General features: G+C 44.2%; 2 protein-coding genes and 1 non-coding gene across 4 annotated transcripts in view; 1 reads left to right on the forward strand and 2 right to left on the reverse strand.

Annotated features, from left to right (window-relative positions):
• Positions 1-1,295: 1,295 nt before the first annotated feature.
• LOC117680068 (uncharacterized) lies at positions 1,296-8,330 on the reverse strand. The gene is made up of 4 exons (XM_060692847.2): positions 8,195-8,330; positions 4,892-5,610; positions 2,890-3,047; positions 1,296-1,812 (listed from the first exon to the last, which is right to left on the reverse strand). Exons 1-4 carry the CDS (start codon positions 8,310-8,312, stop codon positions 1,623-1,625), a joined length of 1,185 nt encoding a protein of 394 aa, XP_060548830.2. The 5' UTR covers positions 8,313-8,330; the 3' UTR covers positions 1,296-1,622.
• A 10,922-nt stretch (positions 8,331-19,252) lies between these two features.
• Positions 19,253-19,359, reverse strand: LOC117680071 (U6 spliceosomal RNA). The gene has a single exon (XR_004595517.1). It is a non-coding gene; the product is annotated as a U6 spliceosomal RNA (small nuclear RNA).
• A 779-nt stretch (positions 19,360-20,138) lies between these two features.
• TMEM259 (transmembrane protein 259) overlaps positions 20,139-24,698 on the forward strand; it is a 38,814-nt gene continuing 34,254 nt past the window's right edge. Inside the window, exon 1 of one of the 2 annotated variants that reach the window (XM_034442524.3) lies at positions 20,139-21,970. In XM_034442524.3, coding sequence (XP_034298415.2) covers positions 21,746-21,970 — 225 coding nt within the window. In that variant the 5' untranslated portion in view covers positions 20,139-21,745. The remainder of the gene's footprint in view (positions 21,971-24,698) is intronic. The other variant, XM_034442525.3, reaches the window with a different exon arrangement.

The following is a 24,698-nucleotide window of genomic DNA, read 5'->3' on the forward strand; positions in this document are numbered from 1 at the left end:
TTCATGCACTCCGAGCTTGGTTATTTCCTTGCCAATGTTTCATTACCAATCTAAGTAACATCCTCAGTGTGCTGTGCCTTCATGGCTTCTCAGGGAAGTCCAGTAATTTCAACCCAAAAAGTCCAATACGTTTCATTTGAGTAGTTAGCTAACTTTTCTCTATTTCCTCAGGCCTAGGGAGAAAGCTTCATCCGCGTGAGAACAAGTTGAAAAATCTTTTTGAATGCAAAACAGTATTAAAGGAGAAACGATCGTACATTTAAATGACTTTTAAAACCTTTTTCTAAGACTGGTGCGGTTTGGAAGCAGGAACCCCCCCCAAATTATATTGCATGCCTTACTATAGGCTTGATACTGGTTCTTAGCAGTCTCCAAAGTTTCCCAAAACTTAGGAAAAGAGAGCACAGAAATCCCAGCCCTGCCTGTGATGTAACATGGCTTTCTTCATTGGTTGTGTTGGGACTTTTTCCCCTGCACCCTGTCTCCACTGTTGAGTTCATCCCAGGGCCACCAAAAGACCAGCTGGTTTTATGTACAGGTAGTTCTCGAGTTACAACCATTCGTTTAGTGACCGTCTGATATTACAACAGCACTGAAAAAAGTGACTTACGACCAGGGGTGGGCTTCAAAAATTTTAGCAAAGGGTTCTCAGCCCAGTTGCTGGGTGGGCGTGGCCATGGTGGGTGTGGCCTAGTCAGTCTCCTGCACCACAGCGGGGGTGTGTGTGCATTTTTGCCCTCCCCAGGCTCCGAAGGCTTTTCTTGAGCCTCCGGGAGGGCAAAAACGGCTTTCCCAGGCTCCTGAGGCCCTTCCTGAACTTCCAGTAGGCCCATTTTTCACCCTCCCCTAGCCTCCGTGTACACCCTGCACCAGTGGTGAAATCCAAATTTTTTTACTACCAGTTCTGTGGGCGTGGCTTGGTGGGCGTGGCAGGGGAAGGATACTGCAAAATCTCCATGCCTTCCCCTCTCCAGGGGAAGGATACTGCAAAATCCCCATTCCCACCCCACTCTGGGGCCAGCCAGAGGTGGTAGTTGCTGGTTCTCCAAGCTACTCAAAATTTCTGCTACCAGTTCTCCAGAACCTGTCAGAAACTGCTGGATTTCACCCCTGCCATGTGGGGACTCCTGGGAGGGGCGGGGTGGGCGGGGCCAGCCAGGAGTGGGATTTGGGGGTTCTCTGAACTGCACAGAATCTTAGCTAGAAGTTCTCCTGAACCCCTGCGAACCCCCAGCAGCCCACAACTGCTTACAACCGTTTTTCATATTTACAGTCTTTGCAGAGATTAGCCCATCCAAAGCCAAATTACTTTAATATTTCATCAAAGCAGGAACTGCTATCTAAAATATTTCTCTCTCTGGGCACAATGAGAATATATCTGCTGATCAAAGCTCCGCATTGGCGACAGGAAAGGCATCCGGCCACTAAACACTGGTAGCTCTATTCAGTTGCCCAGACTCCACCCCGCAAGGGATTATGGGGTCGTTAAATGATGATCATAGCAGGAATTGGGTACAGGTTATTGTTTTCCAACCTTTGAATGTGTTTCTATGGGAATCCAGGCCCCGAAAGGAGTGGGTTTTTTTTGTCTTAATCCAGCAGGATTCTTCTAAGGTAGCGGCTCAAGGTCCTGGGTCCACCTGTAACACACCTGTGCCTTGAGGAAAGCTGTTGTGATTCCTGATCAATCTAATTAACCTGTTCTTGGCCATCTCCATATCAGTGACATCAAATGCCTTCTCTCCCATGTCTGTTTTGCCATGTTTCCAGGACTGAATCCGAGGAAGCTCCAGGACGTCCTTCTGCTTCTCCCTAAAAAACATGGGGGGAGGAAGAGAGAATTTGTAGGAGGAAATTCGTACGCATAGTCCTCGACTTACAACTGGAATTGAGCCAGTCCTGCCAGTTGTTAAGCAGATCACCCTCCCACTCGCCCAATTGTCCTACCATTTTTTTTGCAGCAGTCATTAAGTGAATCTCATGGTTGTTAAGCGAATGTGGTGAATGTCAACTCGCAAAGCATCCCTGGCCTGCTCTCGAGTTGCCATAGGCAAGGGGGATGGGAAAACAAACTTTGCAGCTGCACCAAGGGAGCACTTCAGTCAAAACAAAAGCACATTCCAGCCATCTCTCTGTTAAGGCCATCTCTGTGGTTACTCACAGTGGCCAGAGGGGAGTGATCTCTCTAACCCCGAAATTGCTTCCTTGGAGAATGTGACTGATGTCATACCTTGGGTAGAGAGGGGAAACAAGGTCAGAGCCAGGACATTAAGTGGAGTCAGAGCTGGCTTCACTTGGAACATGCTGACATGAAGCTCCTAATAAATAACTGGATTTCTTTTGAAGCTTGGCTCAAGGCTCATGATTTAATTAGGACATCAGTCCAATGTTAAATGAATTCTCTTTTTTAACCAGGAAGTAACCTGTTTTTTACCCTCTGCACAGGCGCAGAAGAGTTTGTGCATGCACAGAGGGTCCACGCGTGTGCGGCCAGGGCCGGATTTAGATGAAAAGAGGCCCTTTCACCTATAGTGAAAGTGTAATTTTAATTTTGCTAACAATTTCAATGTAGGCCCCTCTTGATCTTGAGGCCCTAGGCTGAAGCCTAGTTAGCCTATAGGAAAATCCGGCCCTGTGTGCGGCCCATGCACTTCCAAACCGGTTGGGAAGGTAAGTAGATTTCACCCCTGGATCATACCCTGTGGGCATTGTGTGCCAGGGCCAGCCAGCCAGTGGATGATGGAACAACAGGTCCAGGATAATCAATGGAAGATGGGACTGGAGGTGGCTGCTGGAATAACTGCTTCAGAAAAACAGATGCAATTACTGTTCAGCCTGCAGAAAAGTGCCAGAAAGAAGGAGGAGGAAGAGGAGGAGGCTGATTCTTACCTTTGATCTGATTCACATGCATTGCTCCCCAGCAGCTCTTCCCGCAAAGAACGCAGGACTTTTGCAATCAGCAGATGGTTGTTACTAGTTGTAGTTTCCTGCAGCTTTTGCAAAAGCAGTTGGGTGGGAAGTTGGAAATCCGGTGAGGAAGCAGTGGGCTGGGGAAACGGAAAGCAGAAAGTTGGCTGCAGGATTTGTCTAGCGAATCAAGCGGACTTCTGTGTTTTTAATCCTTTTTCACCGGCTATTTAATACAGTTAGCAGAGCATAGCACAGATGTCCTACCTCCTGGACAGAGAAAAATAGAAGTTGGAATAGAGTTGGAAGGGACCTCAGAGGTCTTCTAGTCCAACTCCCTGCTCAAGTAGAAGATCCTACACCATTTCAGACAAGTGACTGTCCAGTTGCTATCTGAAAGCCTCCAATGATGAAGCACCCACAACTTCTGAAGGCAAATTGTTCCATTGGTTGATTGCTCTCACCATTAGGAAGTTTCTCCTTAGTTCTAGGTTGCTTCTCTCCTTGGTTAGTTTCCATCAGGGGTGAAATGCTCCCGGATCGCCTGATCTGGTAGCGATGATGGCAGGTGGTTCGGAGAACCAGTAGCAAAAATCCCTGCGCCCCCCACCCCCTCCATGCCCAGCTGAACCGCACAATCATCAGAGGCTTTTTTTTTTTTTTTTACTTTTAAAAGCATTTTTTCTACAACCTCTTCCGACGAAAAAATGCTTTTAAAAGTAAAAAAAAAAACCTCTGATGATCTCGCAGCTCAGCTGGGATCATCAGAGGCTTTTCAAAGCATTTTTTTCTGCAACCTCTTGGCCGAAGAGGTGGTATTTTTTAAAAAATACCTCTCTGCCGATCAGGCAACTCAGCTGGGATCGTCAGAGAGATATTTTTTAAAAAGCCTCTCTGACGATCCCAGCTGAGTTGCCTGATCGGCAGAGGCTTTTCAAAGCATTAGAAAAAATGATTTGAAAAGTTAAAAAAAAATAAAAATTGGCCACACCCACCCAGTCACATTACCCCCCCAAGCCACACCCACAGAACTGGTAGTAACAAATTTTACATTTCACCCCTGGGTGAAATCCATCAGGTTCTAACAGGTTCTGGAGAACTGGTAGCGGAAATTTTGAGTAATTCGGAGAACCGGCAAATACCACCTCTGGCTGGCCCCAGAGTGGGGTGGGAATGGCGATTTTGCAGTATCCTTCCCCTGCCATGTCCACCAAGCCACGCCCACAGAACCGGTAGGGAAAAAAATTGAATTTCACCCCTGGTTTCCATCCATTGCTTCTCGTCTTGCCTTCAATTGCTTTAAAGAATAGGTGGCCCCCTCAACTTTGCAGGAGCCCCTCAATTTATCTTCAACTTATGACAACAATCATCATTGGAACTTTTGTCGCTAAGTGATGCGGTCATAAAGTGAGTTGTGCTCACTTTGTGACTGCTGGCTTACGACCATTTTTCACACTTACAACCACTGCAGCATCCCCACGTGGTCACGTGATCAAAATTCAGACATTTGGCAAGTGACTCACATTTATGATGGTTGCAGTGTCCCCGAGGAGGGTCACGAGATCCCTTTTACGACCTTCTCACCAGCAAAGCCGATGGGGAAGCCAGATTCACTTAACAACCGTGTTCCTAGCTTAACAACTGCAATGATTCACTTAACAACTGTGGCAAGAAAGGTCGTAAAATGGCATAAAAGTCACTCGACAACTTCTCGCTTAGTGATGGAAATTTGGGGCCCAATTGTGGTCATAAGTCGAGGACTATCTGCAATGGATTTCCTACCACTCCTGTTGGCTTTCTACTGAATCGATTGCATGAGTCCCCCTGGGGAGAACGGTGGTATATAAGTTGAATTAATAAATAAATAAATAAATAAAATTGCCCACGTCCCACCAAGACAGACAAGGAATCCCCCCCTCCAGCCCAGACACCCAGTTTGTGGGAACACAACCGGCCTGCCCCCCAAAAGTGCAAATGTGCCCACCGGCCCCCAAGACGCTCCTTCTGGTCCTCCTGGTTCTCCGTGTCTCTTTTCCTGGAGTGGAACATGGTTCTGGAGGTTAGTCTTGGAGAAGGCAAGTGGCATTTGGAGCTGTGGTTGGAAAGCATGGATGGGAGGCAAGGTGATTTTCCGAAGCTGTGTTGACTCTCTCGGAGGTGCCCAAATGGTTCTTCTGGAGATCTTGATTTTCTTCCTGTAAAGCTTGGAGGCTCCAACAGGAGGCAAAAAGAGATGAACTCTGGGAATCTCACAATCCTTGGGGAAATCAGCAGGCGTTTTGGTAGCCTGATCTTCACCTCCTCCTTCCAAGTTACCTTCATCTCTGGAGGCACCAGAGGCGGAAGAAGGACACCTCTCCTGCAGCGGCTGCTTCTTCAATGGTTTCTTTTCCCAAGAGTCCAGGGGATCCATGACGTTCTCCAGGAGGGGTCGAAGGTCAACTAAGATCTTTCGGCGGGGCTGCTTATCGGAGGTGATCAAGGTCTTGGGGGCTGGCAAAAGTGGTGGACTCCTATCTTGAGATCCAGGTAGTGTAGACACTTGACCATCTAGTGACGCATCTTCTCGGCTGCAACCTGACCAGAGGGGCAGCAATATTCCTTCTCTCTTCTTTTTGTTTATGATTCCATCGTCACTCCTGAAACCTTGTTTGGATGCCGCTGTCAAATTTCTGTCTTGCCTCCTGATTTTTCTAGTTGTTACTGAAATGAAAAGAGAGAGAGAACGAGAGGGAGGGAGGGAGGGAGGAAAGAGAGGGAGGGGGAGGAAAAGAGAGGGCGGGAGGAAAGAATGGGAGGGAGAAACAGGGAGAGGGGGGAGGGAGGGAGGAAGGGAGGGGGAAAGAGAGAGGAAGGGAGGGGGAAAAGAGGGAGAAGGGGAGGGAGAGGGGGGAAAGAGAGGGAGGGAGGGGGAGGGAAGGAGAGGGAGGGAAGGAGAAAAGAGAGGGGGAGGGAGGGAGGGGGAAAGAGAGAGGAAGGGAGGGGAAAAGAGAGAGAAGGGGAGGGAAAGAGGGGGGAAAGAGAGGGAGGGAGGGAGGGGGAGGAAAAGAGAGAGGAAGGAGGGAGAAAGAATGAGAGAGGGAGGGAGGGGGAAAGAGAGGGAGTAGGGGAAAAGAGGGGGAGGGAGAGAGGGGAAAAGAGAGAGATGGAGGGAGGGAGGGAGGGAGGGAGGAGGAGGAAAAGAGGGAGGAGGGGGAAAGAATGAGAGGGAGGAGGGGGAAAAAGAGAGAGGGAGGGAGGGGGTAAGAGAGGGAGGGGGAAGTAAGGGAGGGGAGGAAAAGAGGGAGGAAGGGGAGAAAGAATGAGAGAGAGAGGAAGGGAGGGGGAAAAGAGAGAGAAGGGGAGGAAGGGAGGGGGAAAGAGGAAGGGAGGGGGAGGAAAGGAGAGAGGGAGGAAGGGGGAAAGAATGAGGGAGGGGGAAAAGAGGGGGGAGGGAGGGGAGTAAGAGGGAGGGAGGAAGGGAGGGGGAGGAAGGGGGAAAGAATGAGAGAGAGAGAGAGAGAGAGAGGGAGGGAGGGGGGAAAAGAGAGAGGGGGGATTATTTATCTATTTGCATCGTTCTTTTGTAATCTGGAACCCTCCAGATGTTTAGGTCTTCAACTCTCCTCATCCATGGTGGATCGCTAAAGAATTGCTACTATACTCCTCGACTTACGACCACAATTGAGTCCAAAATTTCAGCTACTAAATGAGACATTTGTTTTGGCCCATATTACGACTTTTTGTGCCAAAGTTAAGTGAATTGTTGCAATTGTTAAGTTGGTAACACAGTTGTTAAATGAATCTGGCTTCCCCCCCCCTTGACTTTGCATGTCAGAAGGTCGCAAAAGGGGATCCCATGACCCGGGGACATTGCAACCGTCATAAATATGAGTCAGTTGCCAAGCGTCTGAATTTTGATCATCTGACCATGGAGATGCTGCAACGGTCAGAATTGTGAAAAATGGTCATGTTGGGTTTTTCAGTGCCGTAACTTTGAACAGTCACGAAATGAACGGTTGTAAGTTGAGGACTACCTGTATTATCAGGCTCAATCAATCTGCTGCTGGATGAAGGCCAATTATGGTCCATTATCTACCACCCTATTCCAGGAAAGGTTGATAAAACAGGTTTTTCAACGTCCCAGTATTACCATACTTAGGGAGGGTCTGGCCCTAATCCAGTGGTGGGATTCAAATAATTTAACAACCGGTTCTCTGCCCTAATGACTGGCTGGGTGGGTGTGGCCATGGTGGGCGTGGCCAGGGGGTGTGACAGGCAGCACTCTGCCTCCCTGCAGCCTCCTGGGAGCAAAAACGGGCCACCCCCCCACCCGCGTGCCCCATTTTGGGCCTAGTAGTCCTCCTGGCAGCCTCTTGGGAGCAAAAATAGGTCGTGGGAGGGCCGTGCTGCACCCCCCATGCCCTGTTTTGGGCCTAGTAGGCCTCCCTGCACTTACCTGAGAGCCAAAATGGAGCATGTGGGAACTCCTGGAAGGCGTGGGGCAGGGCAGGGGCAGGGCCAGCTAGCAATTTAACAGCTGATTTTCCCGAACCGGCTGAATCTCACCACTGCCCTAATCCCTCAGGAGCCTCCATGGCTGGGAACTTGGAACTTCGATTTTTCCAGCCTTGGTCCAGATGTCACCATCTATATCACACTGGTTCTTTGCTAAGGAATATACAAATTAAACTTCAACACATCTGGACAGAAGTGAAATTAGGGAAGGGTGATACACATCCTGTGTCTTTTTTCATCTGTACATACTCCTCAGAATGAACCAAAGTGTCAAAATATCAATCAATACCTAATTCTCTAGTAACAGGTAGTTCTCGACTAACGACCACAATTGAGCCCAAAATTTATGTGGCTACACGAGACTTTGGTTAATTGAGTTTTGCCCCCATTTTACAACCTTTCTTGCCGCAGTTGTTAAGTGAATCTAGCTTTCCCCATTGACTTTGCTTGTCAGACGGTCACAAAAGGGGATCGATCACATGACACACACTCCCCGGGACACTGCAACCGTCATAAATATGAGCCAGTTGCTAAGCGGATGAATTTTGAATCATGTGACTATGAGGATGCTGCCATGGTCGTTAAGTATGAAAAACAGTCATGACAAGTTATTATTTTCGGTGGCGTTGTAACTTTGAACGGTCACTAAACGAATGGCTGTAAGTGGGAAGATTACCTGTAACTTTCAACGCTGGAGATTCACGTCTAGCTTTTTGAAACCGCAAGGCAGAGCCTACATTTGGACAGCTCAGTCAAGGTGGAAACTGCACCCACCCACCCACCCACATACCTTCGGATGGGATTTTACGCTGGGGAACCTGGAAGACGAGGTTGGTCCAAATGATGCGTGGCAGCTTCAGCTGATCCTGGCAATCTTGGCCTGAAAGTCCCACAGCAGCTGCCTTCATCTTTCCCGAGGAGGAAGCTTTTTGGCCTGCAGTGGATATAGACAGTGGTGAAATGTAAAATTTGTTACTATCGGTTCTGTGGGCATGGCTTGGTGGTAGTGGGGGAAATATGACTGAGTGGGTGTGGCCAACTTTTTTTTTTTAACTTTTAAAACTATTTTTTCTACAATCTCTTCTGCTGAAGAGGTTGTAAAAAAAAATGCTTTTAAAGCCTCTGACGATCCCAGATGACTTGCCTGATCAGCAGAGGCTTTTTTTCCCTTTAAAAACATTTTTTCTATAACCTCTTCGGCCAAAGAGGTTGTAGAAAAAATGCTTTTAAAAATAATAAAAAAAGGCTCTGATGATTGCGCAGCTCAGCTGGGCAATGGGATGGGGGGCAGGGATTTTTGATACCGGTTCTCCGAACCACCTGCCTCCATCGCTACCGGATTGGGTGATCGGGTCCGAACCGGGAGCATTTCACCCCTGGGTAGAGAGAACAACAGGGTTGGAAGTCAAAGGAGATTCTCAGTCATCCAAGTCACGGTTGTCCCAAAGGTGCTTTTTCAAGAGGCAACTGGACTTTCTGGTTTTTTTCTTTGAAAACGTTTCGCTTCTCATCCAAGAAGCTTATGAGCTGAAGAAGCTTCTTGGATGAGAATCGAAAACGTCTTCAAAGAAAAACCAGACAGTCCAGTTGCCTCTTTGAAAAAGCACCTTTGGGACAACATAGTTGGAAGGGACCTTAGAGGTCTTCTAGTCCTACCCCCTGCTCAGGCAGGAAACTCTATACTATTTCAGACAAATGGTTGTCTAGTCTCTTCTTTAAAACTTCCAGTGTTGGCACATCCACAATTTCTGGAGGCAATTCATTCCACTGATTAATTGTACAGATAGTTCTCACTTAACAACCGTCTGCTTAGAAACTATTCAAAGTTATGATGCCTCCGCCCCCCCCAAAAAAGATCCTGATGTTCTGGTTCCAGAGTTCCAACACCATGAGCCATTTTGGGCACTTGGCAACTGGTCCACCTTTACAACTGGTTGCAGCATTCAATGCCACGTGATGCAATGTGTGGGGTTTATAGGCTGATTTCCAGCGTAAAATGTCCATGAAAACATATTAATTCACTTAACGACCACTTATGATCGCAAAATTAGGCCAGTCCTATGGGTGCCTCGACTTAAAGTATCATGACTTATAGTGGAAATTCCGGTCTCTATTCAGTCGTTAAGTCAAGAACTATCTCTATCAGGGGTGGGTTCTAAATATTTTTACTATTGGTTCTGTGGGTGTGGCTTATTTTGTGGGTGTGGCTTGATGGTCATGTGATAATTATTTAGGATTTAGCAGAGGTACTAGTCTACCAGGCTTTTAGCTGCTTGCAGAACTGTACCGATCTACCCATTTATTTTTGCAGGCACTGATCTACTCATGTATTTTTGCAGGTACTGGTCTACTCATTTGTTTTCTTTTAACACTGATCAGCTGTAGGGCGGCCCTTTGAAGCCTTGCAGCAAGAGTTTAAACAGTTTTTTTTCCCTCTAGCCATCAGCTGGGACTCAGGAGGCAGCAATAGATTGGGGGTGGGGTCAAATAAAAGGTAAGAACACAGGGGGGGCGCAGGGGAGCGGGGGGAGAACCAGTTCGGTGACATCATATCGTCACCGCTACCGGCTCGGGAGAACCGGGCCGAACCGGGAGGAACCCACCACTGATCTGTATATTTACTATCTAAGTAAAATGAGAGAAATTGTTTCTGGGAAAACAGGAGGCCCAAGGTGATGTCACATTCACACATTATATTTATGACAAAGAGTCTGCCCAGCTACTTCAACAGTTCTTGCACTGAGCAGAGGGTTGGACTAAATGACCTTTGAGGTCCCTTTCACTTCTATAATTCCGAATGTGCATTTCTGGAAACCAAACCAAGGTACTGAATCTTTGAGTATAGGTAACAAGACATTTATTCCTTTATCAGCTGAACAGAATAACAGAGTTGGAAGGGACCATATAGGTCATCTAGCCCAACCCCCAGCCCAAGTAGGAGACCCTACACCATTTCTGACAGACGGCAGTCCAGTCTCTTCTTGAAAGCTTCCAGTGATGAAGCTCCCACAACTTCTGAAGGCTGACTACAGTTGAGATTGGAACTTCCATTGCTAAGCGAAGCAGACATATTAAATAAGTTATGCCCAATTTTACAACTCTTTCCTTTGGTCATTAAATGAATCTCGCTTCCCCCCATTGACTTTGCTTGTCAGAAAGTTGCAAAAGGTGATCACATGACCCCAGGACACTGCAACCGTCATAAATATGAGTCAGTTGCCAATCATCCAAATTTTGATCACGTGACCGTGGGAATGCTGAAACAGTCACAAGTGTGAGAAATGGTCATAACTCACTTCTTTCAGTGTCACTATAACTTCGAACGGTCACTAAATGAATGGTTGTAAGTCAAGGACTACCTGTATATAGACCGTCATCATGCCCAGAGTTGGAAGGCAAATTTTGACCAGAAAGAGTTAATGGCCAATTTCTCATCGGATGAATTTTAGGACACTAAAACTTTTAACTGCTGCCTCCTTTTAAGGATCCTGTCCCATTGGTTGGGATCAAACAATTCACCTGTCAGCTTTGGAGCCTAACCCTAATTTTCACTCCTCACCTGTCACAAAGCTGCTGAAAAGAGACGAAGCCGTTGACCAATGTATTTCCATGCAGTCATCATTAAAAACTTCAGATTTTAAAATAAACCACGTTGAGTGGAAAGAAGGAAAAGTAAGCAGCAAGCAGATTCAGATCTAAAAGGTGAAGGGATGCGAATGTCACCAAATCAAAATTTACAGATTACTTACTGAGGAGATTTTTCCCCCCCACCCAATCTATATGCCAGTGGATTGATCCACGGAAATCTAACCTGAGCTGTGGATATCTGCAGTCCCAGATCTCATGAGTTCGTCTTTTGTTTTTTCTTTTCACCTGTTTGTATGCCTGCTATATTTGAGCACCTCTAGTAACTAGGCAATGGAGACAGACACACCGTTCCAACCACAGAGACAAAAACCATAAACCATATTTAAATATCCAATAATAGCGTGATTATTGCGTGGCTGGGGACGGACAGAAGGAAGGGGCAATTCTTAAGACAGAATAATATTTGATTTTCTGAAATAGATAAGGTTGCCAAAGCATTAAAAGAAATACGGCACGTGAGTTTCTTTATTATAAAACATTGCACGAAAATAACCAGCAAGATCACTTGTAATCAAATTACAAAACAGAGTAACAGAGTTGGAAGGGACCTTGGAGGTCTTCTAGTCCAACCCCCTACTCAAGCAAGAGACCCTATACCATTCCAGACAAGTGGCTATCCCGTCTCTTTCTCTCTTTCTAAAAACCTCCAATGATGAAGCACAGACAACTTTTGAAGGCAAGTTTTTCCACTGGTTTATTGTTCTCACTGTCAGGAAATTTCTCCTTAGTTCTAGGTTGCTTCTCTCCTTGACTAGTTTCCATCCATTGCTTCTTCTCCTGCCCTCAGGTGCTTTGGAGAATAGGCTGATTCCCTCTTCTCTGTGGCAACCCCTGAAATATTAAAAGACTGCTATCATGTTCCCTTTAGTCCTTCTTTTCATTAAACTAGACATGCCCAATTCAGTGGTGAAATCCAATTTTTTTTTACTACCGGTTCTGTGGGCGTGGCGTGGCTTGGTGGGCGTGACAGGGGAAGGATACTGCAAAATCCCCATTCCCACCCCGCTCTGAGGCTTGCCAGAGGTGGTATTCTCCGAACTACTCAAAATTTCCGCTACCGGTTCTCCGAACGGCTCAAAATTTCTGCTACCGGTTTTCCAGAACCTATCAGAACCTGCTGGATTTCACCCCTGGCCCAATTCCTGCAACTGTTCTTTCTAGGGTTGCCAGGTCTGCTTCCAAAAAATAGTGGACAAGCGGGGGTGTGTGTGTGTGTGTTAAGTAGTAAAAAAATAAAAAAAAAATTACAATTAAATTATATATTTTCTTACAAACATTTTAACACGTATTAAAATAATCACCTCAAAACTTTACTTAAAATTCAAAACATCAAATATATTATTATAATAATATGTAAAATATTAAATTACATTTTAATTTCATCATAAAGCTTTTGAATAAAAAAAAAGTCCACTATTTTGTGAAAAAAAAAAAATAGGGAACATAATGTGAAAAAAGCGAACTGTCCGCTCAAATAGTGGACACCTGGCAACATTAGTTCTTTGGATGTTTTTTTAGCTTAATCATCTCTGTTGCTCTTCTCTGCACTCTTTCTAGAGTCTCAACATCTTTTTTTACAACGTGGCAACCCAAATTATTCCATTATAAAATGTAGTAGGCACCTTGGAGGTCTTCTAGCCCAACCCCTTACTCAAGCAGGAGATCCTATACCAGGGATGGCTAACCTTTTTGCCGTCGCGTGCCAAAAGCGGGGGGGAGTGCAGGGGGTCGCATGCCCACGTGCCCACATGTGTAATTCAATGCCCCCTTGCGCTCCATTTTGGGCCTAGCAGGCCTCCCTGAAGCTTCCAGAGGTCGGAAACGGCTCATTTCCCGACTTCCGGTGGGCCTGGAAGGCCTGTTTTTCGCCCTCCCCAGGCTCCAAGAATAAGGTGACCAGACGTCCCGCTTTTGGCGGGACAGTCCCGATTTTTAGCAATTTGTCCCGCGTCCCGCGGTGTTTCAAAAAAGTCCCGATTTTTCATTCTGCCTCCTGAGTCCCGCTGCCTCTTGAGCCCCAGCTGATGGCTAGAAGAAAAAAAAACTGTTTAAACTCTTGCCCGGGGCTTCAAAGGGCCGCCCTACAGGCAATCAGTGTAAAGAGTTCCTGAAGCAGTTTTTTTTCCCCTAGCTAAGCTGCAGAAACGAAACCGAAACCAGGATCTTTGGTGCAACGTGACAAAATGAGGCAGAGAGAGATTTATTTTTATTTTTATTTTTCCTCCCCCAAAAAGGTAGGTGAAAAACTGCAAACAATGGGAAATTTAGGAGGAGAGTTCAAGATTTTAAAACACAAAAGAAAAAAAAGCTGTATTTAACTAGGGAATCGTAATAATTGAGATACTATTAATTGTATATTGTGTTGAAAGCAGAAATGGTTAAGTTGTGGTTCAGAAGAATATATGGGGGAGATTATTTGGTTTATTATTATTGGTAAATATAATTAATTGATTTGTAAGAAATTGGATTGCATGGAAATAATTGGAATATTCATGTTCATATTGATTAATATACAAAAAAGATAGTTTTATAACTAATTGATTTATATTAAAATGTTGAATTTGTATTAAAAACTGTATTACATAATTACATAATTAAACAATGTGAGGATGGATATAAAAATAGATGACAATGGGAAGGGGTATAATATAGAATAGAAGGGAAAAATTGAATTTGATTAAGATTAGAGATGAGGATGAAGGGTAATATTGGTTTTTTTAAAAAAATAGATGAGGAATAAATATGGCAAAAAGGAAATATAGAAATTGTAAATTTAATTGAAGTGACTAAACACTGTTTAAATTTGTGAACCGGCCAAATACTCTGTTCACAGAAAATACATTGTATGTTTGTATGTGTGTTTCTAATTACTGCTATTTATTCATATTTGTTCTCTTTTATTCTTTAAAGTTTAACAATTCATTCTTTATCTTAATATCTTTATATTTGTTTGGGGTTGGCTTTCTTCCCTTTCATCTTTTTTATTGTACAGCAATCTTTCTCCTCAAACCTACCACCTCTCTCTTTTCTTTCCTTCTTACTTTCTCTTCCCCCCTCTTCTCCTCCTCCCTACTTCCTCTTCCTTTCTCCTTCTCCTCCTCTCTTCCTCCCCCTCTTACCCTCACTCCTACTCTAATTTCCATTCCCTTCCTTCATCCCTCTCTATTGCTGTATCCTTTTATGCATATGGACTACTCAGAGGGCTGAAAAAGTTATTTTTGACTGGTCCTCGCACTTTTGACCAGTCCTCGAACTTACGACTGTCTTCACATTTTACGTTTTTTGCCCTATCTTGTCACCATGGTGAAGAGAAGCAGTTGTGAAATGAGTGACATGGTTGTTAAGAATGCTGCACGGGCATAAATGTGAGGATGGTCATAAGTGTGAGGACCAGTCAAAAGTGCGAGGACCTGTCAGAAATGACTTTTTTCAGCCCACTGAGTAGTCCCTATACACATAGCCATGGCCACCTGGTCACATGACCAGGTAGCCACGGCCACCCAGTCACATGACCAGCTAGCCACGCCCACAAAATAAGCCTCTTTACTAATCTTAAAATCTGGTCACCTTATCCAAGAAAGCCTCTGGAGCATGGCGTAGAGTTGCCAGGTGTCCACTATTTGAGCGGACAGTCCGCTTTTTTCACATTATGTTCACTATTTTTTTTCACAAAATAGTGGACATTTTTTTTATTCAAAAGCTTTATGATGAAATGGTATGTAATCTAAAGCTGTACAGTCTAAGAGAATAAGGATAGGAGAATCGCGTTTTGTCTTTTTATTCATAAGTTAGAATGAGACAAAGATCGAATATCCATTGAACTCGATTCTCCGAAAAAATGAATGATGAGATTAAAATAAAAATATATTATAAAATTATGTACAGTTCACATTTTTAAAATGTATTGTAGCTTGTGTCGACTGACCTAAAATGGCGTCGAGTGATGAGAGTGACAGCGGCGAGATTTCGAATTCTTTAAAACGAAAGAGAGGAGTGTGCAAATACACCAAAGACTGGGAAGCTACTTTTGCATGGATTACCAACAACGAAACCGACAGAACAAATACGACGGCCTACTGTAAATTGTTTGTAAGAAAATATAAAATTTAATTGTAAATTTTTTTTTTACTACTTAACTGCCCCCCCCCCGCTTGTCCGCTATTTTTTGGAAGCAGACCTGGCAACCCTAAGCATGGGGAGGGCAAAAACGGCCTCCCCCGCCCCCCAGAGGCCCTCTGGAGGCTGGAAATGGCTCATTTCCCAACTTCCGGTGGGCCCGGCAGGCTCATTTTTCACACTCCCCAGGCTCCAGAGGCTTTCTTGGAGCCTGGGGAGGGCAAAAATCCCCCCCCGGAGGCCGAAAACGCCCTCCCAGAGCCTCCTTGTGAGCCCTGTACTTACCTGACATCCAAAACGGGCTGCATGGAAACTCCTGGGAGGGGAGGAGCAGCCAAAAATCAGCTGACTGGAGTTGAGCTAGGGCAATGGCTCGCGTGCCTGCAGATATGGCTCCGGGTGCCACCTACGGCACGCGTGCCATAGGTTCGCCATCACGGTCCTATATCATTTCACACAAATGGTTGTCCAATCTCTTCTTAAAAACTTCTCGTGTTGGAACATCCATAACTTTTGGAGGCAAATCATTCCACTGATTCATTGTGCTGTCAGGAAATTTAAGGCAAAAAAAAAAAAAAAAGTTTTAAAAATGCACAGTCCAAAATTGTGGGTGTACACAAAATGGTTTACTGTAATGATTTTTAAAAAAACTCATAATTTCATTGATGAATGTGATGAAAGAAAGATGCATAATTTTGTATTGGGATTCCACCAGGCTTTGAAATTCATAAAAAGTGAGAAATATAAATTGAGATTTCAGGGAAACCCTTAGCTACACCAGTAAGATATCTTGTCTGTGTTTAAAAAGACTATAAATCCCTCTATTTATGCCTTCTGCAAGCCTAGGCCTGTTGGAAAATTACTAACTTTCAGTTTATCTTTCTCCCAGCACATTCCCACGCAATCCCTAAATCCAGATGAGAGTAAACACATGGGCGCAGTTCAGATTAACTAGCAAAAATGAAACTTCTTTGTTTATTAAAACATCAGCAAAGCTCAAAAGCCGTAAGTGGGAAAACGAGGTTAGAAAGCAAGCAGGCAGAGTGAAAAACATGAACAAAAGATAAGAATTTACATTATCTATAGTACACAGGTGGTCCTCGACTTATGACCGTCATGGTAGACAGAATTTGTGTTCTAAATCATGATAGTTCTAAGTCAAGGCACTCACAAGATTGATCCAATTTTACTACTTTTTTTGTGGTTGGTCATTAAGTGAGCACAGTGGTCATTAAGTGAATCAATTCATTCCTATGGGAATTTATTTTGCCAGAAACTGGCCAAAAAGCCCGGTTTGTGGCAGCAATACAACATAAATCATGTCACGTGATTGCAAAATGCTGCAACCGGCCAATTACAACGTAAGATTCACTTTGTTATAAACGAATCTTTACTAAACACCAAACCCATACAGCATAATTTCAATTTTTCAGTTTTGCACAAAAAGTCCAAAAGGGGCTCCAGGTTACTAGTAAAGTTATCCTATCTGAGAATTAAAAAACCATGCAAGTTTTCATCTATCAGCCCCAATAGAAATGCCTCTGGTCTTGGATGTATAGTAATCTTCAAAATTGTATGAATTAATATATACACAGTGTGTGTATGTGTGTTTGTGTGTGTACACGCAAACACACACACAGGGGGATTGGACTCACTAGAAGACCTCCAATGACCCTTCCAACTCTATTATTCTGATTATATATGACTCATCTCTCTCTCTCTCATTCTCTTTCTCATCTCCCTACATCTATCTGTCTGTCTGTCTCTCTCTCTGTCTATCTCTCTATCACTCTCATCTCTCATCTCTCTCTCTCTCTCTCTCTCATCTCTCTCTCTCTCTCTATCATCTGTCTATATCTCTCTATCACTCTCTTTCATCTATCATCTCTCTCGCCCTCTCTCTCTCTGTCTCATCTCTATATCTATCTGTCTGTCTGTCTATCTCTCTATCACTCTATCACTCGCATCTATCATCTCTCTCTCTCTCTGTCATCTCTCTCTCTCTCTATCGTCTATCTCTCTATCACTCTCTCTCATCTCTCATCCATCTATCTATCTATCTATCTATCTATCTATCTATCTATCTATCTACCTATCATCTATCTATATCTATCTTCCCACCTCTCTATCTACCTATCTGTGTGTCTGTCTATATCGCTCTATCACTATCTCCCTCATCTATCATCTCTCTTGCCCTCTCTCTCTCTCTGTCTCATCTCTCTATATCTCTCTATCCATCATCTATCTATCTATCTATCTATCTATCTATCTATCTATCTATCATCTATCATCTATCTATCTATCTATCTATCTATCTATCTATCTATCTATCGTCTGTCTATATCTCTCTATCACTCTCTCTCTCTCTCTCTCATCTATCTATATCATCTATCTATCATCTCTCCCTCCCTCCCTCCCTCCCTCCTTACATTAGTGTACATTCCAAGTGACAATAAAGTTATTCTAAGTCTAAGTCTAAAGTGAGTGGACTTCAATTTCCCAGTATTCTCCAAATGGGAGCATGCTGGCTAGGGAATTCTGGGAGTCGAAGTCTATACGTGTTAAAGTTCACAAGGTAGAGAAACACTGGATTAGAGTGTTTTGGGGGAGTAGTGGTGGGGAAGGATAAAGAATGGAGAAGTAGGAAGATCTTAGCTGGAACTTTCCAAGAGGAGAGGGACAGAGGGAAATTTTAAGGCAGAGATTCTTTCAAGGCTAAAGGAAACTTTCAGAATAATCCATAAAAGGAATCCAGGACAAGAACAGACCTGTTATTTTTCTCTGCAACAAAAATACTGGAAAAGAGATTGCTTGAATATGCATATACATCTATAAATGCAATATCTACCGTATTCCTATAAGTAGTCGTGGAGCTCCCCCTGGGGGACATGCTATGCTATTGCAGGGGCTACAATAACATAGTCCTTATTTTCCCAATCTTAGCTACTTTAAGGTGTGTGAACTTTACTTCCCAGAATTCCCCAGCCAGCTGAGATTGAGAAACATTGCCTTAAATAATGATTTCAAAATTGATCTTTGAATATTGCCAGTTCCCATGATCTCTATCAGAGTTCATCAGAGTTGGGTGACTTATTACTACAAACAAACAATACAATTCTTTATTGGCCAAGTATGATTGGACACACAAGGAATTTGTCTTTGGTGCATATTCTCTCAGTGTACATAAAAAGACAAGATACACTCGTCAAGAATCACAAGGCCCAACATCCACTGACAGTCATATGGTACAATAAGCAATCAAATCATACTAGGAAACAATATCAATATAAATCGTAAAGATACAAGCAACGAAGTTACAGTCATGCAGTCACAAGCGGGAGGAGATGGGTGATAGGAACGATGAGAAGATTAATAGTAATAGTAATGCAGACTTAGTGAATAGTTTGACAGTGTTGAGGGAATTATTTGTTTAGCAGAGTGATGGCGTTCGGGGAAAAAAACAGTTCTTGTGTCTAGTTGTTCTGTGTGCAGTGCTCTATAACGTCGTTTTGAGGGTAGGAGTTGAAACAATTTGTGTCCAGGATGCGAGGGGTCTGTAAATATTTTCTCAATCCTCTTTATGACTCATGCAGTATATATGGAAGGCAGGTTAATAGCAATTGTTTTTTCAAACAAACAATCAATCAATCAAACAAACAAACAAACCAAACAAACAGCCAAGTGTGGCCCAGCAAGTCTTCTCACATGCTAAAACAAAGCCTCCAAATCTAGGAGCAGTCTAACTTTTTGTTCCCCTTGTTGAGGATCTGGAATAAAGTTTAACTTTTGGAAATCGATGGCTAATGGGATGCACTGCTTCAATCCAGCAAAGCCACGTTGATGACTGCATCTTTTAAGCTATACAAAGATTTTGTTTTTTAAAAAAAGAGGAGCTGAAAATGCTGCTGCTGTGATTTGGAATTTAGATGAGATGATGTCTGTAATATTTCCCAAAGCCACAGACAACATTGCAAAAAAATAGCAACAGCAGAGAAAACAATAGTAACAATCACAATAGATCCAGGTTGTGAGAACTATGTTGCTTAGTCGATTCATCCACGGAGGGAGGAATTAGAAAAAGGATCAAAATATGGAACGCTTCACGAATTTGCGTGTCATCCTTGCGCAGGGGCCATGCTAATCTTCTCTGTATCGTTCCAATTTTAGTATATGTGCTGCCGAAGCGAGCACAAACTAAACGCCGTGTGATAAGCTATATAAACCCCATGTTGACAGAATATTGTAAGCTATGGTGATCACATATGTAAATTCATATATAAATTTTTAAAGATCTAGTTTGTATTAACCCAAAACAAGCTGTGTCTCTTTTATAGCTCGAAATTTCGAATATATATTTTAAAAATTCAGAACAAACTGCATTTTCAGCAGAGATTGACTGGCAAGGTCGGGTTATGGAAATCAAGGGGCGTGGCTTCGGAATTGGGTGGAGGAATATGGAGACAAAGAGGTAAGTAAAATGTCGAGCGTTTCAAGGCGCCTAGCACGTGTGGTTTCGAATCGCCGTAGATCGAATCCTCCATGTGAGGTCCAAAGAACGACGAGCAAAGTGTGAAATTAAAGAGGCAATAATTAAGGCTTCTGTTCTATAGGCTAATGAAGAGTGAAAAGGTCACAATAGTATTTGCGTAAATGAAGATTTCCACCATGGAATAATATTGCAGCGAAAGATTAACAGTTCTGAGTTTTCCCGGGTCAAGAATCCTCCTATTATGATACTCATTGAGAAAGTGGGAAACTCAATAAGTAGTTACATCAGAGTGGATAGGTTAAAGAAGGGAAGAAAAAAACGAAGCCTTTAAAACTTTTTTCCCCCTTACTGGCCGATCCAGATATCTTGGAGCTTGGGGGGGGAGGGGGGGGCTTTGGGGATTTTTTTTTAAAGTATTTGTCAACAAAATACCGGAAGTGTATATAAAATCTTCCTCTTAACCGTACCCCCTTTGGAGCCCGCTTTCCCCACCCCGCCCCGACGGGATCGCGCGCACCCTTTTTGCCGGGCTCCTCTAGTTCCCCCTTTCCTTTCCCAGGATGCTTTTCGCCCTCGCTCGGCGTTCCTCCGCCAACCTGCCTTGCTCGGGGCTGACGTCATCGGTGCAGCGGGGCGGGAGGGAAAGGGGAAGCGAGCTTGGTTATCAACATGGCGGTGGCCCCGGCGGACGTGAAGGTGGACTGAGAGGCCCAGAGGACGGGCCGCTTCCCGCGGACGCGGCCGAGCTTATCTCTCTCTCTCTCTCCTCAGCGGCCCTTTGGCTTTGTGGGGCGCCGCTGCTCCGCCCGGCCTGACTCTCGCCTCCTCTAGACCCAGGGCTGGGTGGGGGTTCTCCCTCTCCTCCTCCTCTTCCTCCTCTTCCTCCTTCGAGGCTGTTCTTCTTCCCTTCCTGGGGGGGCTCCCTCCCCATAACGGGCTCCCTCCCCCCCCTACTTCCTCTCGTCCTTTCAAGTTTGGAGGGCTGGCCTTCTTCTCCCCCCCCCCCCGCTTTCATCCTTTGGGATTCTTCAGACGACCCTTTTTCTCCCCCAAATTAAGCGCCTCCGTTTTGAGGCTTGCCCCCCCTTCTCCTTTCCTTAGAAGATTGCAAAAGGCTCTGCCTTCCTCCCCCCCCCAAATTAGGTCTTCTCCCCCTTTCTTGGTTTTTTTCCCCTCCTTCTGACCCAGATTTCCTCTGCTAGAAATTGGTGGGGGTTCACCAAATCCTTCCCCCCCCACACGTTTAAATAAGAGGTCATATAGACGTTTCACAGCCTCCTCCCCATGTCACCCCCCTCAGAAAGGTCTCCCTCCCCCTTTCTCTTTAACTTATCCTGGCAAAGTTTCTCTTTCTGCCCAACCTAATTCCTCCCCCACCCAACCCAGAGTGATTTGATAACCTCCTCCCCTATCTTGCTGAATCCCTTTTCTGTCTCTTGAATACTCCGTCCACAATCCCTTTTTTAATTTTTTTTAAAATTTTGGGGGGGTTTCTGGCATCCCTGACCTGTTGAACCTTCAATCGGTTACTTTCCTCCATTTTGACAGATACACCTTGGTGTCCCTGCCTTTTTTTCCCCGGGAGAGGCAGTTCTGCAGACAGTTTTTTCTCTCTCTCTCTCTCTCTTTTCTCCTGGCAGCTGCTTCTTCTCATCCTATTTGTCTTCCCTAACCCTGAAGCATTTTTAGGTCCTATTCGAGGTACGCCTTCCTATCGTCGGGGACCCTTATAGGGGATTTGGTTAGTTTGCCCTTCTGTTCAACTCTTGCTGAGCGACTGACCCTTTCTTAGTTGTTTCCAAATTGGTGCATCTTTCATGTCAATCCCCTTTAAGGACTATTTTTTCTTCTAATTCAGACTATGGGCTACTTTGTTGTGGGATAGTTGTTGTTTTTTCCCCTTCCCTGGGCCAGTTTGGGAGGTGAATTCATTGCTTAAGTGCTTTCTCCTATCGGCAAGACTTGGTTAGTATCTTGAAATTAAATTTATATGTGGGAAACTGGAGTCAAACTCTTCTAAGAGAAGACTGCGAGAGAAGCCTCTGAAAGCAGCCCTGTCGACCCTCTGCACACCTTCACCAACTCAGGATGTCAGAGAATCAGCCCAACAACACCCATCATCCACTGAACAATAATGGGGTGGGCGGGGCCCCTGCTGGCAATAACCGAGGGGTCCGCAATCTCAACCAGAACCCTCTCATCAATGTTCGGGATCGCCTCTTCCATGCCCTTTTCTTCAAAATGGCTGTCACCTATGCCCGCCTCTTCCCACCGTCTTTCCGTCGCATCTTTGAATTCTTCATACTCCTTAAGGTAATGGTGGAGGGGTAGAGGGAGGTAACATTTCCCTTTCAATGTGTATATTCTCTTATGGGTTGAATGCTCGCTAAAGCTTATGGGGAAAAAAGTTTTTAGCCTCTACAGATGTGGGGGTGGCACATTCCCCCCCACTTGGTGAACATTTTATTGGCTTGTGATAGATTATTCTCTTTGTGCCCCCTCCTCCACATGCCTCCTGCACTTCTATTTGGATTTACAAAACTTTCCAGTGCTTAGCTTTCCTTTCTTGTGCTAGGTATTACCCAGACTACCCAGAAATTTTTTTTTAAAGAACCATGGGGATTAATTCACTTTATTCAAGCTTTTAAAATTGTGATTTATTTATTTATATTTCATATTTCTTAACCACCCATCTCCCTCAGTTTTGCTCTGCATGCAATACATGTTCTGTACTGTATTATTTTATGTGTGTGTGTGTATACATATACATACATACATACATATATATATATATATATAACATAGTGTATAGCTATTGAATGTTTTTGTGTTACTTTTGTAATCATCTCAGTACTCCCAAAAAGTAGGGCACTATTATTTTCATTTAACAGATGGGAAAGAAAAAACTAAGGCTGAAGGGAAAAATGGTTTGTCTAGAGTGGGACCTGCATGTCACAAGTTTGTGAGGAATAAAGTGTCACTTCCTGTGATGTTTCTATTATAATGCTTCCTAAATTCATGCTAGTTTTTTTCCTAGTTACACCACATTGTGGCCCCTGTTCAACCTCTGATCAGCTATTATTTCAAAACTCTCCTTACATCTAATGCAATCAAGTCACGTACTCACCATTATATATGTATGCTTACAAATAGAACTGTATATGCCTTTGTGGAATATGTTCAGTCCAGTGGTGGGTTCCTCCTGGTTCGGCCAAGCCGGTAGCGGTGACGATATGACGTCACCGAACCGGTTCTCCCCCCGCCCTCTCCCCCACGTTATTCTTACCTTTTATTTGGTCCCACCCCCAATCTATTGCTGCCTCCTGAGTCCCAGCTGATGACTAGAGGGAAAAAACTGTTTAAACTCTTGCCTTGGGGCTTCAAAGGGCCGTCCTACAGCTGATCAGTGTTAAAAGCAAACAAATGAGTTGGGTCATAAGTGCGAGGACTGGTCGTAAGTGTGAGGACCTTCCAGAAATGACTCTGACCAGCTAGCCACTCCCACCTAGTCACATGACCCCCCCAAGCCACACCCACAAAATAAGCCACGCCCACAGAACCGGTAGTAAAACAATTTAGAACCCACCCTGGTTCAGTCCAGTTTTATTTCTTTTGCTCTGAAGTGTTACCAGTTAGAAATCCACCAAACTCAGTATCAACTTTGGTAAAGATTGGCTTCACCTTTTTTATCTAAGTTATTGATAAACTTACAGGAAAACACTAGGCTTAATGAATTTCTCTAAAGTTCTACTAGTTCCTCAGTTCTCTGCCTTAATTTTACTATAACTAAATCAGTAAAATTAAAGATTTCCCTGTCAGTCATGTCCGATGTTAGGGCATGGTGCTCATCTCTGTTTTTTGGCAAGGTAGCCAGGGTTGTCCAAAGACAATTTACGTGGTCATGTGTCCAGCATGGCTGTACACCAAAGGCACATGGAATGCTGTTACCTTCCCTCTTAGGAAGTACCTATTTATCTACTCACATTTCCATGCTTTTGAACTGCTTGGTGGGCAGGAGCTGGGGCAAGTAATGGGAGCTCACCCATTACTTTCAGCCCTTTAAAGCTCCAGCTCTTTAAAGCTCAGCGTCTTTAAAATTAATAGGACTGTGTATTTTCTTGCAGTGGCATTTACAGCTCTGTAATTTAAAGCCCTTGTTCTTGAGGATCGTAAAATGTTTCAGGTATGTTTTGCCATCTTCTCCGAATTGGAGAGCCTCATTCGCTTGCAGTTTGAAGGCAACGGTATTGGTCTACCACACGGGACCATTGTAAGGATTATAATAAGCTAACATGATATGTTTAGAACTCCCAGAAGAGCAAGGAGGAGATAATTTCTCTGGGTTAGTTTTAAAAAGCTCCATAAAGTTACTAGGCTATAAAAATGGTTTATCCCTCTCCCAGAAGGCTACTAATCCATGTTTCCATAGTAAAGCAGAAAGAAAAATGTTTTTGAAATGCGGCATTAGCAAGCTGATTGTTGTTGCTTTGTTCTGGTATATCTTAAAGTTGCTTTCTCATAATCTGGCTCTGCCAAGGCAGCTGGCAGCACTAGCTGACCTTGACTGATCTAGAAAGCAAAACAGGGCCAGCCCTGCTTGATAAATTTGGATGCTGAATGGCTGGGAGGTCCAGGGCTGACAAATGGACCTGGCTGGTGTAAGACAGAATCCCAGAAGGTGTCAAGGGCTGATTTATGAGCTGTTGCCAAGGAAACTGCCTGATGTAAGTCACCACAAATCAAGCTCAACTTGATTGAGACTTTACTTAATGATGCAGCAATAGGGTATGATGAACAGAAACATGTCACAGCAGCTGCCTTAATTTGTGGACTACAGGGGGTCCTCGATTTACAACCATTCATTTAGTGGCCGTTCATAAAGGCACTGACTTAATGACCGTTTTTCACACTTGCAGCATCTCTACGGGTCACGTGATCAAAATTTGGATGCTTGGCAACTGCCATGCCGGTTGCTGTGTCCCGAGATCGTGTCAATCCCCTTTTTGCGACCTTCTGACCAAGCAAAATTAGTGGCGAAGCC

Source organism: Pantherophis guttatus, chromosome 1, assembly GCF_059756535.1.
Source record: "Pantherophis guttatus breed Tessera chromosome 1, ASM5975653v1, whole genome shotgun sequence".
In the NCBI taxonomy this organism is placed as follows: domain Eukaryota; kingdom Metazoa; phylum Chordata; class Lepidosauria; order Squamata; family Colubridae; genus Pantherophis; species Pantherophis guttatus.

Coding starts and splice junctions, on each gene's coding strand:
- LOC117680068 (XM_060692847.2), bottom strand. CDS start 8,312: ATGAAGGCAGCTGCTGTGGGACTTTCAGGCCAAGATTGCCAGGATCAG. Junction 5,611..8,194: donor GCGTAAAATCCCATCCGAAG/GTATGTGGGTGG, acceptor TTTTCATTTCAG/TAACAACTAGAAAAATCAGG. Junction 1,813..2,889: donor GCATGTGAATCAGATCAAAG/GTAAGAATCAGC, acceptor CATGTTTTTTAG/GGAGAAGCAGAAGGACGTCC.